Here is a 20,431-nt window from a genome sequence, read left to right as displayed (position 1 = left end):
AAGAGTGTTATGAAACTCTTTGACAGACAGAATAACACAATAGAAAATGAACAATGACTACTTATATGCAGGAGAAGATGTTGTAGTGTAGTCATGTCGGCCATATTGGATTCAGAATAAAATTGATGTACACTAACAGTATTTATAGTGTTTTGTACACAATTCTGTAAAAATGCCTCTTGTGTACGTAATTCCTACTTACAGATCGTTTACCCGCCATCAAATGTTATTTTGGCACCCATGTAGGATTTTGGATGCCATATTCGATTTGAGGCAACATATAAAGATAATCTGTGATGCCCCCTGATTTAATTACTAGGGGCTAAGGATACAATATCCATCACTAAGCTAAGGATCCTGGGACTAAATACCTCCCTCTGCAACTGGATCCTGGACTTCCTGACGGGCCGCCCACAGGTGGTGAGGGTAGGTAGCAACACATCTGCCACGCTGATCCTCAACACTGGAGCCCCTCAGTGGTGTGTGCTCAGTCCCCTCCTGTACTCCCTGTTCACTCACGACCTTGTGGCCAGGCACGACTCCAACACCATCATCAAGTTTGTAGACGACACAACAGTGGTAGGGCTGATCACCGACAACGACAAGACAGCCTATAGGGAGGAGGTCAGAGACCTGGCCGGGTGGTGTCAGAATAACAACTTATCCCACAACGTAACCAAGACTAAGGAGATGATTGTGGACTGCTCGGCCTCTGACTGCAAGGCACTACAGAGGGTCAGTACGGCCCAGTACATCACTGGGGCTAAGCTGCCTGCCATCCAGGACCTCTACACCAGGCGGTGTCAGAGGAAGGCCCTAAAATGTGTCAAAGACCCCAGCCACCCTAGACATAGACTGTTCTCTATACTACCGCATGGCAAGCGGTTCCGGAGCGCCAAGTCTAGGACCAAAAGGCTTCTCAAAAGCTTTTACCCCCAAGCCATAAGACTCCTTAACAGGTAATCAAATGGCTACCCAGACTATTTGCATTGTGTGTGTCCCCCAACCCTCTTTAACGCTGCTGCTACTCTCTGCTGATCATATCGGCAGTCACTTTAACTATACATTCATGTACATACTACTTTAATTAGCCCGACTACTCTGTGCCCCCGCACATTGGCTACCCGGACTATCTGCATTGTGTCCCGCCACCCACCAACCCCTCTTTTACGATACTGCTACTCTGTTTATCATATATGCATAGTCACTTTAACCATACCTACATGTACATACTACCTCAATTAGCCCGACTAACCAGTGCCTGTATATAGCCTCACTACTGTTATTCAGTCTTTTCACTGTTTTTTATTTTATGTCTTTACTTATCTATTGTTTACCTAATACCTATTTCTTTACTTAAAAATTGCACTGTTGGTTAGAGCGTGTAAGTAAGCATTTCACTAAGGTCTACACCTGTTGTATTCGGCGCAGGTGACAAATAAACTTTGATTTGAACATCCTTTAAGGAACCTTGAAACCTCCCCCCCCAAAAAAAAATATCGATGTCTGAGCCCACTTGTTTCCCTTGAGCCGATTAGAATAGCCACAACATTAAAAAAAAACGTGTAACCGTATGCATTTTTGTCAGGCAGCACCATACAGTACTGAATGAGAGCATATAGATGTATCATGTGACTAACTGATCTACAAATAAAAATGAGTAGCTATTTATAATGGAAGGTGATTTGCAGATTAGTCCGTCGGAAGTCGGCTGCACTATCCGCTTCGAACACGCCCAACATCTGACATCAAGCACAGGGCGTCGGCTCTTCCACTTCAAGAACAATGCAGCTGAATGGCATGTCGCCTCCAACGGCCAATCAGAAACGTTTATAGTGGAGAGTGGCCGCTTCGACAACACATCCACAAAGGCAAAATTCCGTAAAACTGTATATCTTTTTTTTTTTTTTTTAAATATGAAAACAAAAATGTACTTTTTGGTCTTCATTTAAAGATAACAGTGTGGTTAATGATAGCTCTAAAATCAGATTTTAAGAAGATACATTTTAAAAATAGGCACGGTTTATGACTGTGTGTTTGCGTTAACTACTGACGACCGTGCTCACCAAGGAAAAAAGTCCTGTTTGTGGCTTGCCGAATACCAGATTTTTGTAATGGAATAACATGTAAAAAAAAGCTTCTGGCTACATGTGTTATTTCACCCGTCGGATTTGCTTCATGCTGTCTTTCTCTGACGCTGTGTGCACATTGTGCTGGTCGGAAGAACCATTTATTTGAAGGTATGCGGCTGTTTTGCTAGAAAATGTTAGCTAGCTGGCAATGCTAACTAGAGATGTTCGCGGTGTTCAATGATTTGAGCCCTTGTTTTGCTAAATACTGTCGTAATTGCATGCAAAACAATGGTGAATAATCTTGCAAGTTTGGTAACAATTAAGTTACACTCAGCCAATAGTTAACAGTATCTAGGTAAATACATGTACTAACGTTAGCTAGCTATATTTGCCACAATAATGTTATAAACTCACTCGCCTGTCCTCCAAACACGCCCTTAACCATACAGTTCCATTATACAAGACTCATTGGACGAAGGCGTCTTCTGTACGGGGGGAGTTTTGTTAGGAGCACGGATGCTCAATCTTAACATGTATTATTAGGAACGATTTTTCATATCAACGATTATTATTTTCAAATGGTTTAGTACACACCTCTTATAGGGTTAGTGTTCGCACACGGCCATATCTCTGTTACAGTGCTTGTTTATATAATTAACTAATGTGTAGCGGATGGGTCGTTTAATCAGATGGAGGCATCTAGTTGTATGGATCTGTGCAAAACTGCTACGTAAGTTGTACCCAAGCAATGATTATTGACGTTTTCTAAACGTTAAAACATAACTTTGGGATTGTAATTCACATAAGGTAGTCGGGGCAAAAACGAATGGCAGACCCGTGCGAGAGGCAGGTTGACGTTTCCAGGGTTAGAGTAGTGCAGAAATTGTCATATGCTGAGAAAGTAGGGGACGATGGGTCAAGGGGGAGGGATCCTGAGAGGAGTGGTGTGAGTAGTAGATCTGTACCAGTACAGAGGGCTAAACCAACAAGTGATATATTTCAGTAAGATTGGATTTTTGGCATTTATAGTAATAGTTATCAACTGCACAGCAGGGATGGGACGTAAGTCGCAGAAAATAGAGGTTGTGGTGGCAGCTGCAGAGAGGTATTTGGGTGTGTGAGACTTCAAGTCAGAAGAGTTACATGGTGTGTTTTTATTTTTATTTTATTTCACCTTTATTTAACCAGGTAGGCAAGTTGAGAACAAGTTCTCATTTACAATTGCGACCTGGCCAAGATAAAGCAAAGCAGTTCGACAGATACAACGACACAGAGTTACACATGGAGTAAAACAAACATACAGTCAATAATACAGTATAAACAAGTCTATATACAATGTGAGCAAATGAGGTGAGAAGGGAGGTAAAGGCAAAAAAGGCCATGGTGGCAAAGTAAATACAATATAGCAAGTAAAACACTGGAATGGTAGTTTTGCAATGGAAGAATGTGCAAAGTAGAAATAAAAATAATGGGGTGCAAAGGAGCTAAATAAATAAATTAATTAAATACAGTTGGGAAAGAGGTAGTTGTTTGGGCTAAATTATAGGTGGGCTATGTACAGGTGCAGTAATCTGTGAGCTGCTCTGACAGTTGGTGCTTAAAGCTAGTGAGGGAGATAAGTGTTTCCAGTTTCAGAGATTTTTGTAGTTCGTTCCAGTCTTTGGCAGCAGAGAACTGGAAGGAGAGGCGGCCAAAGAAAGAATTGGTTTTGGGGGTGACTAGAGAGATATACCTGCTGGAGTGTGTGCTACAGGTGGGAGATGCAATGGTGACCAGCGAGCTGAGATAAGGGGGGGACTTTACCTAGCAGGGTCTTGTAGATGACATGGAGCCAGTGGGTTTGGCGACGAGTATGAAGCGAGGGCCAGCCAACGAGAGCGTACAGGTCGCAATGGTGGGTAGTATATGGGGATTTGGTGACAAAACGGATTGCACTGTGATAGACTGCATCCAATTTGTTGAGTAGGGTATTGGAGGCTATTTTGTAAACGACATCGCCAAAGTCTAGGATTGGTAGGATGGTCAGTTTTACAAGGGTATGTTTGGCAGCATGAGTGAAGGATGCTTTGTTGCGAAATAGGAAGCCAATTCTAGATTTAACTTTGGATTGGAGATGTTTGATATGGGTCTGGAAGGAGAGTTTACAGTCTAACCAGACACCTAAGTATTTGTAGTTGTCCACGTATTCTAAGTCAGAGCCGTCCAGAGTAGTGATGTTGGACAGGCGGGTAGGTGCAGGTAGCGATCGGTCGAAGAGCATGCATTTAGTTTTACTTGTATTTAAGAGCAATTGGAGGCCACGGAAGGAGAGTTGTATGGCATTGAAGCTTGCCTGGAGGGTTGTTAACACAGTGTCCAAAGAGTGTTAAGTGGTGGTGTACCATCCTTTCAGGCTGTTGGCCTGAAGTAGGACTAAATACATTTAAATAGTATGGTATTAATTATTTGTTTGTGAATGTATTGTTAGATGGTAGGGTATTTGTTGTTTTTTCTTTTGAGATCAAAAAAATTAAGCAAAGAAAGTATAAGGAAGTTATACTCCAGTCTGGTAGGTGGCAGTAATGCAACATTTATTGGAAGCCGTTAAACCTCATTGAAGAAGGAGAACTAATGGCTGAAAGCTGTAGGGAGAATGCAGAACGCCACCTAGTTGCCGAGGGCTAGATAGATAGCTAGCTACCAAGAGCACTTTTTGTCTAACTTTGATCCTGGCAGTAACAGTTCATCTAGGTACAGTGCCTTCAGAAAGTATTTACACCCCTTGACTTTTTCCAGAATTTGTTATGACAAAGTTGGAATAAAATTGATTTCATTTTTTTGTCAATGATCTACACAAAATACTCTAAGTGGAAGAAAAAAGCCATTAAAAAAAATAATAATAATTAAACACTAATATCTTATTCAACCCCCTGAGTTAGAATCACCTTTGGCAGCGATTACAGCGGTGTCTTTCTGGGTAACGTTACGTTTTTAAGACCACACCTGGATTGTACAATATTTGCTCATTATTCTTAAAAAAAATAAAAAATTCAAGCTCTGTTAAGTTGGTTTTTCATCATTGATAGACACCCATGTTTAAGTCTTGACATAGATTTTCAAGCCAATTTAAGTCAAAACTGTAACTAGGCCACTTAGGAACATTCAATGTCTTCTTGGTAAGCAACTCCAGTGTATATTTGGCATTGTGTTTTAGGTAATTGTCCTGCTGAAAGGTGAATTTGTCTCCCAGTTTCTGTTGGAAAGCAGACTTAACCATGTTCGTCACTTTTTATCCTAAAAAATCTCCCTAGTCCTTGCTGATGACAAGCATGCCCAACATGATGCAGCCACCACCATGCTTGAAAATATTTTAGTGATACAATCAGTGATATGTTGTGCTAGATTTGCCCCGCTTTGTATTTCAAACAAAAAGTTAATTTCTTTGCCACATTTATTAGCAGTTTTATTTTAGTGCCTTATTGCAAACAGGATGGAATATTTTTCACTCTGTCATTCATGTTAGTATTGTGGAATGTTGTTGATCCATCCTCAGTAATCTCCTATCACATCCATTAAACTGTTTTAAATCCCTGAATGATTTCATTCCACTCTATCAACTGAGTTAAGAAGGGTGGCAGTATTTTTTTGTGTTTTTTTTGTGACTGGGTGTATTAATACACCAAAGTGTAATTAATAACCGCACCATGCTTAAAGGGATATTCAATGTCTGCTTTTTTTGTACCCCTCTCCCAATCGGTGCCCTTTGCAAATCATTGGAAAACCTCCATGTTCTTTGGTTGAATCTGTGCTTGAAATTCACTTCTCGGCTTACAGGTAATTGTATGTTTTAGGTACAGAGATGGGGTTGTCATAAAAAAAATATGGAGTGGGTCCATGAAACTTATTATGTAACTTGTGAAGCACATTTTTACTCCTGAACTTATTTAGAAGAAGGGTTGAATACTTATTGACTCAATAAATTTCAGCTTTTCATTTGTAAACATTTCTAAAAACATAATTCCACTTTGACATTATGGGGTATTGTGTGTAGATCAGTGACACTAAATCTCAATTTAAGCCATTTCAAATTCAGGCTGTAACAACAAAATGTGGAAAAAGTCAAAGGTGAGAATACTTTCTGAAGACACTGTATGTCCACTAAACACACATTATTTACAACTTCCGGCGCCGACAAAGATGGCCGCCTCGCTTCGCGTTCCTAGGAAACTATGCAGTATTGTTTTTTTCCGTGTTATTTCTTACGTTGCTACCCCAGGTAATCTAAGGTTTTATTACATACAGTCGGGAGGAACTATTGGATAAAAGAGCAACGTCAACTCACCATCATTGCGACCAGGAATACAACTTTCCCGAAGCAGATCCTCTGTTTTGCCCACCACCTAGGACAATGGTTCGGATCCCAGCCGGCGAACCAAAACAACGGCGCCGTAAAAGGAGCAGACGAAGCGGTCTTCTGGTCAGGTTCCGGAGACGGGCACATCGCGCACAGCTCTCGAGCATGCTACTCGCCAATGTCCAGGCTCTTGACAACAAGGTAGATGAAATCCGAGCAAGGGTAGCATTCCAGAGAGACATCAGAGACCGTGACGTTCTTTGCTTCACGGAAACATGGCTCACTTGAGACGGTACAGCCAGCTATCGGAGTCGGTACAGCCAGCTGGTTTCTTCACGCATAGCGCCGACAGAAACAAGTATCTTTCTGGTGAGAAGAGGGGTGGAGGGGTATGCCTTATGATTAACGAGATGTGGTGTGATCATAACAACATACAGGAACTCAAGTCCTTCTGTTCACCTGACTTAGAATTCCTCACAATCAAATGTCGACCTGCATTATCTACCAAGAGAATTCTCTTCGATTATAATCACAGCCGAATATATTCCCCCCCCAAACTTCATTTGACTCTATGTAAACTGGAAACCACATATCCTGAGGCTGCATTCATTGTAGCTGGGAATTTTAACAAGGCTAATCTGAATAAAAGACTCCCTAAATTCTATCCGCATATCGATTGTGCTACCAGGGCTGGCAAAACCCTGGATCATTGTTATTCTAACTTCCGCGACGCATATAAGGCCCTCCCCCGCCCCTTTTTTGGAAAGTCTGACCACTACTCCCTTTTGTTGCTCCCTGCCTATAGACAGGGACTAAAACGGGAAGCTCCCTTGCTCAGGTCTATTCAACGCTGGTCTGACCAATCTGATTCCACGCTTCAAGATTGCTTCGATCACTTGGACTGGGATATGTTCCGCATTGTGTCAAACAACAATATTGATGAATACGCTTATTCGGTGAGCGAGTTTATTAGCAAGTGCATCGGCGATGTCGTACCCACAGACACTATTAAAACGGTCTCAAACCAGAAACCGTGGATTGATGGCATCAATCGTGCAAAACTGAAAACGCGAACCACTGCTTTTAATCAGGGCAAGGTGACCGGAAACATGACCGAATACAAACAGTGTAGCTATTCCCTCCGCAAGGCAATCAAACAAGCTAAGCCTCCGTATAGAGACAAAGTAGAGTCGCAATTCAACGGCTCAGACACAAGAGGTATGTGGCAGGGTCTACAGTCAATTACGGATTACAAAAAGAAAATAAGCCCCGTTGCGGTCCAGGATGTCTTGCTTCCAGACAGACTAAACAACTTCTTTGCTCTCTTTGAGGACAATACAGTGCCACTGACACGGCCCGCTACTAAAACCTGCGGACACTCCTTCACTGCAGCCGACGTGAGTAAAACATTTAAACGTGTTAACCCTTGCAAGACTGCAGGCCAGACTGCATCCCCAGCCACGTCATCAGAGCATGCGCAGACCAGTTGGCTGGGGTGTTTACGGACATATTGAATCAATCCTTATCCCAGTCTGCTGTCCCACATGCTTCAAGAGGGCCACCATTGTTCCTGTTCCCAAGAAAGCTAAGGTAACTGAGCTAAACGACTACCGCCCCGTAGCACTCACTTCCGTCATCATGAAGTGCTTTGAGAGACCAGTCAAGGACCATATCACCTCCACCCTACCTGACACCCTAGACCCACTCCAATTTGCTTACCGCCCCAATAGGTCCACAGACGACACAATCGCAACCACACTGCACACTGCCCTAACCCATCAGGTATTCCTGTTGTCCTATGTGAGAATGCTGTTCATCGACTACAGCTCAGCATTTAACACCATAGTACCCTCCAAACTCGTCATCAACCTCGAGACCCTGGTCTCAACCCCGCCCTGTGCAACTGGGTACTGGACTTCCTGACGGGCTGCCCCCAGGTGGTGAGGGTAGATAACATCTCTACCCCGCTGATCCTCAACACTGGGGCCCCACAAGGGTGCGTTTTGAGCCCTCTCCTGTCCTCCCTTTTCACCAACGACTGTGTGGCCATGCACGCCTCCAACTCAATCATCAAGTTTGCAGACGACACTACAGTGGTAGGCTTGATTACCAACAATGACGAGACGGCCGACAGGGAGGAGGTGAGGGCCCTCGGAGTGTGGTGTCAGGAAAATAACCTTAAACTCAACGTCAACAAAACAAAGGAGATGATTGTAGACTTCAGGAAACAGCAGAAGGAGCACCCCCCTATCCACATCGACGGGACAGTAATGGAGAGGGTAGTGCGTTTTAAGTTCCTCGGCGTACACATCACGGACAAACTGAATTGGTCCACCCACACAGACAGCGTGGTGAAGGCGCATCAGCGCCTCTTCAACCTCAGGAGGCTGAAGAAATTCGGCTTGTCACAAAAGCACTCACAAACTTTTACAGATGCACAATCGAGAGCATCCTGTCGGGCTGTATCACCGCCTGGTATGGCAACTGCTCCACCCACAACCGTACGGCTCTCCAGAGGGTAGTGAGGTCTGCACCGGGGGCAAACTACCTGCCCCCTTGGACACCTACACCACCTGATGTCACAGGAAGGTCATAAAGCTCATCAAGGACAACAACCACCCGAGCCACTGCCTGTTCACCCCACTATCATCCAGAAGGCGAGGTCAGTACAGGTGCATCAAAGCAGGGACCGAGAGACTGAAAAACAGCTTCTATCTCAAGGCCACCAGACTGTTAAACAGCCGCCACTAACATTGAGTGGCTGCTGCCAACAAACTGACTCAACTCCAGCCACTTTAATAATGTAAAATTTATGTAAAAAATTTATCACTAGCCACTTTAAACAATGCCACTTTTATATGTTTACATACCCTACATTACTCATCTCATATGTATATACTGTACTCGATACCATCTACTGCATCTTGCCTATGCCGTTCTGTACCATCACTCATTCATATATTTTTATGTACATATTCTTCATCCCTTTACACTTGTGTGTGTATAAGGTTGTTATTGTGAAATTGTTAGGTTAGATTACTCGTTGGTTATTACTGCATTGTCGGAACTGGAAGCACAAGCATTTCGCTACACTCGCATTAACATCTGTATGTGACAAATAAAATTTGATTTGTTGCTCTGGGGAATGTAGCTATCTAGCTCCATACTAGGGTTACAGTAGCTGGAGTATTGCATTTACTATTGCGTTAGCTAAGACATTTAACAGCAGCAGATGACATGTTTCCTAATGTCAGCCCCTCCATCTCCTCTCCCTCAGTCGATTCAGTCTTGCATGGGTCTGTAAGAGGCAGCATCATGAGTGGGGAGCCAGACGCTTTGGCTGTGGTGAACCAGCTGAGGGATCTTGCTGCAGATCCCATGAACAGAAGAGCCATCGTTCAGGACCAAGGTTGCTTACCGGGACTCATCATTTTTCTGGACCACCCCAACCCCCAGGTTGTCTACTCAGCACTCCTGGTAAGGCCCCAAGTAGCGGATGCATTGCGTTCTAAAAGTGTCTGCATACATACGTTTGGTTTGCTACTAGCAGATCTTGGCTAGGCGTACTCCCTAAAGACTTTCGCTTGAATAACAAGAAAAAAGCTGCAATATTACTGTCCCTCTTGAGCCACCGTTGCAACAACGTAGTAAGACTTCCTCAAAATAGTCTGAAGTAATCTAAGATCAAGAAATCTATCATTAACTTTGACATTTTTGCCAGGGAGGTCTTAGTCGTGCAATTTTACATCTAGCTAAACTATTTGGTGCAGTACTTCTTGTGAAAAAAATGTGCCTGAAATAGTAGTAGTGCACTGCAGACAGTCGGGCCAAGCTGCTCAATGACCTGGTTACTGAAGTGACTTGTCTGTCTCTGATCTTAATTCAAATACCAAGCTCCTTAACCTTGGATGTGGAAATGTAATTTTGCTGTAGGATGAATGCATTTCTTATGTTCCTAAATCGTGATTGTGTCCCCTTCAGGCTGTGCGCTACCTCGCAGAATGCCGTCAAAACAAGGAGAAAATGAGGGGAGAGCTTGGGATGATGTTAAGTCTTCAGAATGTCATGCAAAAGTGAGTATATGGCCCTTGCAGAAGCCCAAATCATGATGGTCTTGTCTCACTCATCTTCTCTGTTGATATCATTATTAAATAGAAAATATTTGTAATTATTTGCAAATGTTTCTTTGCATCTCTACTTTTTCCATGTGAGACGCACGGTTTTAAAATGCAACAGTTCCTAAACTCATGTCAAACATTTTATAGTTCATCTCCTTAGACACAGATGTTTCTTTAAGTAGCATTTTGTGTGTTCTTCTCTAAGATGTAGTGATTATGCATAAAATAAATAGAGAAACAAACATTCTGAGCAAGAACTAGAGGTATTTTTGTTGAAAAAATGCATTTGCAAATTTGCTTGGGGCTCACAGTTAAAGGCCCAGTGCAGTCAAAAACGTAATTGTCTGTTTTATATACTGAACAAAAATATGAACGAAACATGCTAAATTTCACAGTTACGAATCATATAAGGAACTCAGTCAATTGAAACAAATAAATTAGGCCCTAATCTGTGGATTTCACATGACTGTGAATACAGATATGCATCTGTTGGTCACAGATACCTTAAAAAAAAGGTAGGGGAGTGGATCAGAACCAGTTAGTATCTGGTGTGAACACCATTTGCCTCATGCAGCGTGAGACATCTCCTTCACATAGAGTTGATCAGATCGTTGATTGTGGAATGTTGTGCCAATCTTCAATCGCTGTGAGAAATTGCTGGATATTGGCGGGAACTAGAACCCGCAATCCAGAGCATCCCAAACATGCTCAATGGGTGACATGTCTGGTGAGTATGGAAGAACTGGGACATTTTCAGCTTTCAGGAATTGTGTACAGGTCAAGTTGCCATCACATTCAAATAGCCATCGATGAAATGCAATTGTGTTCCTTGTCCATAGCTAATGCCTGCCCATACCATAACCCCACTGCCACCATGGGGCACTCTGTTCACAACGTTAACATCAGCAAAACACTCGCCCACACGACGGCATCTGCCCGGTACAGTTGAAACCTGGATTGATCCGTGAGGAGAACACTTCTCCAGCATGCCAGTGGCCATTGAAAGTGCTAATTTTCCCACTGAAGTCGGCTACAACTCTGAACTGCAGTCCGGTCAAGACCCTGGTGAGGACAACAAGCACGCAGATGAGCTTCTCTGAGATGGTTTCTGACAGTTTGTGCTAAAATTCTTTGGTTGTGTAAACTCACAGTTTCAACAATTCTCCGGGTGGTTGGTCTCAGACGATCCCGCAGTTGAAGAAGCCAGATGTGGAGGTCCTGGGCTAGCGTGGTTACACGTGGTCTGTGGTTGAGGCCAGTTGGACATACTGCCAAATTCTCTAAAACAATGTTGGAGGCGGCTTATGGTAGAGAAATTAACATTCAATTCTCTGGCAACAGCTCTGTTGGACGTTTCTGCAATCAGCATGCCAAATGCACGCTCCCTCAACTTGAGACTGTTGTGTGACAAAACTGCACATTTTAGAGTGGCCTTTTATTATCCCCATCACAAGGTGCACCTGTGTAATGATCACGCTGTTTAATCAGCTTCTTGATATGCCACACCTCGCAGGTGGCTGGATTATCTTGGCAATGGAGACATGCTCACTAACAGGGATGTAAACAAATTTGTGCACAATTTGAGAGAAACAACATTTTCTTGTGTATGGAACGTTTCTGGCATCTTTAACTTCAGTTCATTATACAAACTTTACATTTTGCGTTTATATTATTGTTCAGTGTACAGTGGGGCAAAAAAGTATTTAGTCAGCCACCAATTGTGCAAGTTCTCCCACTTAAAAAGATGAGAGGCCTGTAATTTTCATCATAGGTACACTTCAACTATGACAGACAAAATCAGGAAAAAAATCCAGAAAATCACATTGTAGGATTTTTAATGAATTTATTTGCAAATTATGGTGGAAAATAAGTATTTGGTCACCTACAAACAAGCAAGATTTCTGGCTCTCACAGACCTGTAACTTCTTCTTTAAGAGGCTCCTCTGCCCTCCACTCGTTATCCGTATTAATGGCACCTGTTTGAACTTGTTATCAGTTTAAGACACCTGTCCACAACCTCAAACAGTCACACTCCAAACTCCACTATGGCCAAGACCAAAGAGCTGTCAAAGGACACCAGAAACTCAATTGTAGACCTGCACCAGGCTGGGAAGACTGAATCTGCAATAAGTAAGCAGCTTGGTTTGAAGAAATCAACTGTGGGAGCAATTATTAGGAAATGGAAGACATACAAGACCACTGATAATTTCCCTCGATCTGGGGCTCCATGCAAGATCTCACCCTGTGGGGTCAAAATGATCACAAGAACGGTGAGCAAAAATCCCAGAACCACACTAGGGGACCTAGTAAATGACCTGCAGAGAGCTGGGACCAAAGTAACAAAGCCTACCATCAGTAACACACTACGCCGCCAGGGACTCAAATCCTGCAGTGCCAGACGTGTCCCCCTGCTTAAGCCAGTACATGTCCAGGCCCGTCGGAAGTTTGCTAGAGAGCATTTGGATGATCCAGAAGATTGGGAGAATGTCATATGGTCAGATGAAACCAAAATATAACTTTTTGGTAAAAACTCAACTTGTCGTGATTGGAGGACAAAGAATGCTGAGTTGCATCCAAAGAACACCATACCTACTGTGAAGCATGGGGGTGGAAACATCATGCTTTGGGGCTGTTTTTCTGCAAAGGGACCAGGACCAGGACTGATCCGTGTAAAGGAAAGAATGAATGGGGCCATGTATCGTGAGATTTTGAGTGAAAACCTCCTTCCATCAGCAAGGGCATTGAAGATGAAACGTGGCTGGGTCTTTCAACATGACAGTGATCCCAAACACACCGCCCGGGCAATGAGGAGTGGCTTCGTAAGAAGCATTTCAAGGTCCTGGAGTGGCCTAGCCAGTCTCCAGATCTCAACCCCATAGAAAATCTTTGGAGGGAGTTGAAAGTCCGTGTTGCCCAGCAACAGCCCCAAAACATCACTGCTCTAGAGGAGATCTGCATGGAGGAATGGGCCAAAATACCAGCAACAGTGTGTGAAAACCTTGTTAAGACTTACAGAAAACGTTTGACCTCTGTCATTGCCAACAAAGGGTATATAACAAAGTATTGAGAAACCTTTGTTATTGACCAAATACTTATTTTCCACCATAATTTGCAAATAAATTCATTAAAAATCCTACAATGTGATTTTCTGGATTTTTTTCTTCTCATTTTGTCTATCATTGTTTAAGTGTACCCATGATGAAAATGTACAGGCCTCTCTCATATTTTTAAGTGAGAGAACTTGCACAATTGGTGGCTGACTAAATACTGTATATTTCCACGCTGAAGTTGAAATTTCAGCCTGTTTTGGGGGGATGGAGATTTGGCCGGCCTGGTGACATCACTAGGAGGTAAATTCGTTGATAGACTAATAAGAAAGAGTTCCAAACCTCTCTGCCAATAAGTTTTGTTAGCCGGCTGGACCTCACTAAAGTCCCATAGATCACTTCATTACTCCCTTATTGTTTACAAAGCTCTGCTCCACAAGCTTCCAACATACCTCACTTCCCTGTTGAAATAATATAAAAAATATGAGATACCTAACCCATTTGCAAGGTTGGTTAACTCTTAGGTTCCCGCTGTCTCCACAAAGTTTGGTAAATCCGCCTTTAGTTTTAACGCACCACAGTTATGGAATACTTTACAAAACAAATTCCACCTGGATTCCCTGGTGCCGATAGTACAGTTTTAAGACTGTTGTTAAATGAGTTCGCTGAAGTTTGCAATTGTTTCAATTGACTATCATAACTTGCTGTAATGTTCACGGAGTGTACAAAACATTAGGAACACCTTCCTAATATTGAGTGCCAACTCCTTTTGCCCTCAGAACAGCCTCAATTCATCACGGCATGGACTCTACAAGGTGTCAATCGTTCCACAGGGATGCTGGCCCATGTTGACTCCAATGCTTCCCACAGTTGTGTCAAATTGGCTGGATGTCCATTTGTTGGTGGGCCACTCTTGATACACACAGGAAACTGTTGAGCATGGAAAAACCCAGCATCGTTGCAGTTCTTGACACACTCAAACTGGTGCGCCTGGCACCTACTACCATACCGTGTTCAAAGGCACAATCTGTCTCAATTGTCTGAAGGTTCAAACATTTTAAAACTTGCAGGTTCCTTCTGACAATGCAAAAACAATAAGAAATAATAAAAGATAAAAATACCAACATAAAGTAAATGGCTCAGTAGAATAAAATATTTTTTTAGCATAAGTATAATATGGGAATAACCGGTTTATCTATAACGGCTATGTTTTTAGTTTTCCACACTCACAGACAGTCCTAGGAAAATTGTTACTTAAATCACTTCTATGCAAAGAGTAATTTTGTTTGACCATGTTTGACTTTTTAATTTTTTAAATAAAAACATTCACAGTAAGGTACTTAATTGTTACCCAGAAATTAGTTAATGTTGAGATAAAACGGCTGCATTGGGCCTTTAAGAGCCAGTACGTTAACACTATTTTGAGATGATGACTAAAATCTTCCTTCCCTTTCCCCCTTAGGACAACCACCCCGGGAGAGACCAAACTGCTGGCCTCAGAAATCTATGAACTCCTCCAGGCCTCTAACAGTGAGGATGCATACAAGCCCAAGGAGCCCTCCTGCAGACGTAAGCCCCAGTTCTTCCTGGGCTCCACCAACAAGCAGGCCAAAACAGTGGTCCTCCACATAGATGGCCTGGATGACTCTGTGAGTGCCCCTATACTGATCAATAAGTATATTGATAAGGAGACTGCACACCATGCTAGCTCCAGTAACTTCTTTACTAAGTTAAACCTGACATGTCACACAAAGAATTATGGGTTCTGTAATACATTATGCTATAGTTACTAGCTAAGGTGACAGTTCTGGTAATCCACTACCTGATGTAAATTGAGTTTATACAGTTATTCCCATTCATCTCCTCCAGAGCCGGAGGAGCCTTTGTGAAGAGGCCCTGTTGAAGATCCGAGGTGTCATCAGCTTCACATTCCAGATGGCCGTTAAGAGGTGCATCATCAGAATCCGCTCAGACCTGAAGGCAGAGGTTAGTCACATTCTGTCTGTCCTATTACATAATATTCTGGGGAGGAGATGGAGGAGGGCAGAAGTGAGTCTAATCTCGGCATCCCAGAACCAATATCTTGCAGCTGCTTGATTAGATGGAGGGAGATATGAGATATAACACTGAGTGGCAGAGTGTGTGGCAGAACCTGGATGGATCCTCTTTGGTAGCTCAACCCAACTCTCTGCAAGTGTATGGGGCAAAAGTCCCCTCCCCTTCCCAAAGTTGAAAGATGCCAGGTGTAGGTGCACACCCTGCGAAATCTTGATTTGTCCAAATAACGAGCCTTGAAAAATCTGCACACTGGAACAATTGTTCCTCATTATTCATCAAATCTCAGAGTCCTTGGACAGATGTTAAACGTGTGTCTACAAGAGATTAAGTTGAGTTATACAACCTGCGGCCCTGTAACACATGCTGAGGAGGGAATCATGGCTGATGTGTGTCGTTGTTAAATCAAATATCTGTTTCCTCTGTAGGCTCTGGGTTCTGCCATCGCATCAACTGAAGTAATGAAAGCTCAACAGGTGGTCAGGGGAGAGGATGGAAATGAGGTTTGTCTTTCTGAATTCATTTCCAGTTTTATGTTTCTGTTGTCTTAACAGAGCCTTGGTTGAATCTCTGTTATTTTCTAGTCTGTCAATTTGATTCCCAGAGAAGGTCTTTACAAATATTAAGGAATGATCTTATCTCAAGGACAAAGCTTACAAAAATAAGTTTGGTATCTAATCAGAATCTAAATTCAAATACCATGGTCCTTGACCTTGTATGCCAGGAATATCATCTACCTTGTGGTGCACATTGAATTGAGCACTTCCTTTTGCTGTATAGGTAATCATCCCATTCCCAGAGGATGGTTCGGTAGCAGTGGAGCAGAATGTGAATCTTCCAGACTATCTTCCAGAGGAGGAGAGCCCATCCCAGGAGCCAGACAAGGCTGTGACCAGCGTGGGCACAGGGCAGGACGGAGCAGGCTGGCTAGGCACTGCTGCTAACTTTCTGTCCCGCTCTTTCTACTGGTGACTCCCAGACCACTTACACCTCTTCAGACAGAATCAGGCTCCCAGCTGCCAAAGAGCTGGACTGCCAAAGGCAATGTGTAACAACAAACGATTCCAACGGTATGCAGTACACACATGCACGCACCCACAATCTTACACACACTCCCACCTGGCACCATACAGAATCACCAAGCCATTGAGGGAGAGGACCGGCTTCCGGAATGAATTCTTATTTCTCATCTTTTGGGTTTTGATTGAGAGCTAGACTATTCTTTCTGCAAATGTAAATGGGTCCATGTATTTGAAAACCAAAATGTCTTATTGTGAGGAGCTTTATTGTGGCACCATTTAATAGGAATTGATCCATCAGAAACGTTGCCACAAAACGAAGTTCCTGTAGTTTGATTTCAGATCCTTCAAATCATTCTTTCTGGGTCTTTTTGACCGACCTTTGAACAATAACAGACCTCCTTCCCTATTTTCTCAATGGGTATTGTAGAATATGCAGTAATCAGCATGTGTCCAGTTATGGTGCCTTTCGTTTCATTCTGTTTACATGGATGCCCTTGCATGACTGACTGTCTGCTTTAGTTCTGAAGCCTGTAAGGCTCCTTACTTTAACATACCAAAGGTTACTGATGCAGACACTGTATCAACTCGTGTGGGTACTCTTTAAATTCCAATGCCAACTTAAATCATTCATGAAATGTATGTGGAGGATTATGAGCAATGTTTTAAGGACTGTGTGGCTGGTTGGAGAAGAGATGTTTTATCTACAGTAAAAGCATGAATATTTTGCACAGTCTGAACATTGTGGTATTCTCGAACAATGTGCTGTCATGCTTTATTGGCTTGGTATTACTCATTACAGAACAATATTAGGATATATTTCCTAAGGAAGAGGATTGTTCCTCTTTAAGGTACAGCCTCTGACAATTTTTGGGGAACAACATTCCTTTCCCCAATGTCTTGTATGATTTAGCGCATAGTTAAAAATAAGACAAGGCTAAACATAATCTCTCGTGGACAGACTACATAAACATTAATGGTTGAGCATTTGACCAAATTACGCAAGATTTTAGTTCTGGGCATACCGAGATTAGGCTAAACCTAACATTATTTTTCTCTAAATATATGTAGATGGAAATACACATTGTGTTAGATTTTAATTGGAAATGCATTGGCCAGCAGTGTCCTTAAACCTGTGGTTAAACTCATGTGGGTGCTGCCTTCTGTCAGGGTCATCTGTAAGTGTTGAACAGTGAATGTTTTGGATTGTTTGGTTAATATAATGGATCACTTGCCCATTACCCAGCTTCTGAAATGGTTATGTTTTCAGCGCATGTTACAGTGTATGAATGGGGAATGTTTCTGCTGAGTTTATTACTGTTCAAAGTAAATCTCCACATAACAATCCCTTTTTAAAGTTCAGCCACTGTCTCAAGGAAAAGTTCAGTTTCTGCCAAGTGTTTCTTGAAAGTGTAATTTTCTGTCTGTGGAGGGGGGAAAAAATCATTGTATAGAATTGTCTAGAAATGTACTGTTGTCCTCTCCTTGTATTTGTGTGTTGCTTGCAAAAACATGTCCTATAGACTCTCCCACCTCGTACAATCACACCTGACTAGATTGTGACCATCATGCCAGGGCAGAATGCATCCTATTTGCAAATACTGTATAGTTGTTCACACTCAATCAATGTGCATTGTTTACCAACAAAGTCATTCACTAGAAATATGTTAATATCTTTGAATTGTTATTGATTTGCTTTTTCACCCCCAGAAACCATTTATTAGATCAACTAACATTTAATCAGGTCGGCCTTTTTGTTTGCCAGCTTTATTCGACTCAGGGGAAATTTCTATCATATAATCCACGGTCTAATCACTCACGTATTACAACCTGTTTGAGTTGGTTCTTTCCACCGATAATGTATGAACACCAATCACAGAGGAATGTTCTGTGTGTATGTATGCTGCCTGTCAGTTTGTCTGTACTGTTATGGGCCATTGTGAGTGAGCTGTATGTTCCTAAGAGTTATATAAAAGAATATTAAAAAACAATGTTATTATATGAAATGTCCAATTGTTAATTTTATGGATGCTGATGGGATAGGGTACTGCCTCGAATTGAGGACATGGCAGTTTGTTCAACATGACAATTAAAAATGTACACAATATAACATGGTTTGGTTTCAATGAATTCATTTCCCTTTTACTGACAACTGATGTCTTTTACACATTACTGAGAAGTGTCTGACTGCTTCACTCTGTTTCCCACTGGCTTGGCTTCCCTCTGTATGATTTGCTTGTGTTTTGAATTCCCCAAAAAGTGAAGAGAAACCGAATATTATTCCCCTGGGACATTACAAAAGGGCCTTGTCTTTGAGCTCCTTCCCATAATGCATGCTCTTCTCACTATTACGTTGGACCCAATAGGCTTGGAAAATGTCCAACCTCCCACATTTGAAACCAGTGGGGCCCTGTAGAGGAGAACAGAGGATGAGAATTATGCTAAGAGCCTCATTTATGGGTTTAGGCTACGGTTCTTTCCAGACTTATCTTTGCTGTAGTCCCAACTCTTGTGACCTGCTCAACTGATTGGAAGGAAAATGTTAACTTGCACTCCCAAACAGCTATGTCCATACATCAACAAGTCTACGTTTAGTTTCACCACACGGTTGATGTATTATTGAAGTAAGAGGTGAAAACAGGACAGCCACAAGACCTACAGACAGAAAAGAGCAGTGCTGCCGTTGTCAGTCAGTCACAGTCTGCCATATGACAATCTCAATGAAAATGCAGAGGAAGCAAAGCCCCATGTGACCTCAGCAGAGAAGCATCAATGGAATTCACTTTGGGAATCTGCCCGCTATCATCATCGCTGCCTTTTATTCACAATGCAACACTGGCAAACTGCATTCAGCAGCACACTCCATGCATACTGTAAGAACAATAAAAAAGGAAGCCTCTACTTTTCCGCCTTATATTCAGGAGCTTACCTCTGTCTGAATATCAAACTCTACGCTACCAAATATTGCTTGCATTCCAGAGTGATTTAGTCAGCAGTTTTCTTTAAATAATAAAATGAGAGTAAAATATTGAGGAATGTTGCAGTACAATACAGTAGACATAGGGTGTCAGTATTGCATCATCATTGTGTAGTTGTCAATCCACCAAGTTGCTGGATTTATATACACTGCTCAAAAAAATAAAGGGAACACTAAAATAACACATCCTAGATCTGAATGAATGAAATATTCTTATTAAATACTTTTTTCTTTACATAGTTGAATGTGCTGACAACAAAATCACACAAATTATCAATGGAAATCAAATTTATCAACCCATGGAGGTCTGGATTTGGAGTCACACTCAAAATTAAAGTGGAAAACCACACTGCAGGCTGATCCAACTTTGATGTAATGTCCTTAAAACAAGTCAAAATGAGGCTCAATCGTGTGTGTGTCCTCCACGTGCCTGTATGACCTCCTTACAACGCCTGGGCATGCTCCTGATGAGGTGGCGGATGTCTCCTGAGCGATCTCCTCCCAGACCTGGACTAAAGCATCCGCCAACTCCTAGACAGTCTGTGGTGCAACGTGGCGTTGGTGAATGGAGCGAGACATGATGTCCCAGATGTGCTCAATTGGATTCAGGTCTGGGGAACGGGCGGGCCAGTCCATAGCATCAATGCCTTCCTCTTGCAGGAACTGCTGACACACTCCAGCCACATGAGGTCTAGCATTGTCTTGCATTAGGAGGAACCCAGGGCCAACCGCACCAGCATATGGTCTCACAAGGGGTCTGAGGATCTCATCTTGGTACCTAATGGCAGTCAGGCTACCTCTGGCGAGCAC

At 42.5% G+C, this 20,431-nt stretch overlaps 1 protein-coding gene across 1 annotated transcript; it reads left to right on the top strand.

The window, feature by feature from the left end:
- Positions 1-1,789: 1,789 nt before the first annotated feature.
- LOC115103119 (armadillo repeat-containing protein 1-like) lies at positions 1,790-18,758 on the top strand. The gene is made up of 7 exons (XM_029623769.2): positions 1,790-2,240; positions 9,683-9,882; positions 10,387-10,478; positions 15,033-15,219; positions 15,440-15,556; positions 16,054-16,128; positions 16,406-18,758. The coding sequence occupies exons 2-7, from the start codon at positions 9,721-9,723 to the stop codon at positions 16,595-16,597; spliced, it is 825 nt and encodes a 274-aa protein (XP_029479629.1). The 5' UTR covers positions 1,790-2,240; positions 9,683-9,720; the 3' UTR covers positions 16,598-18,758.
- Positions 18,759-20,431: the final 1,673 nt, after the last annotated feature.

The sequence above is a fragment of the Oncorhynchus nerka genome, linkage group LG20 (genome assembly GCF_034236695.1).
Source record: "Oncorhynchus nerka isolate Pitt River linkage group LG20, Oner_Uvic_2.0, whole genome shotgun sequence".
NCBI classification, from domain to species: Eukaryota; Metazoa; Chordata; class Actinopteri; order Salmoniformes; family Salmonidae; genus Oncorhynchus; species Oncorhynchus nerka.
Note: the sequence above shows the minus strand (reverse complement) of the source record. Positions and strands in the feature narration are given on the sequence as shown.

Bases quoted from the DNA above. Each gene is read 5' to 3' on its own strand.
- LOC115103119 (XM_029623769.2), top strand. From the start codon at position 9,721: ATGAGTGGGGAGCCAGACGCTTTGGCTGTGGTGAACCAGCTGAGGGAT. The intron at 10,479-15,032 runs GTGAGTATATGG...TTTCCCCCTTAG, and splicing joins CTTCAGAATGTCATGCAAAA to GACAACCACCCCGGGAGAGA. The intron at 16,129-16,405 runs GTTTGTCTTTCT...TTTGCTGTATAG, and splicing joins GGGGAGAGGATGGAAATGAG to GTAATCATCCCATTCCCAGA.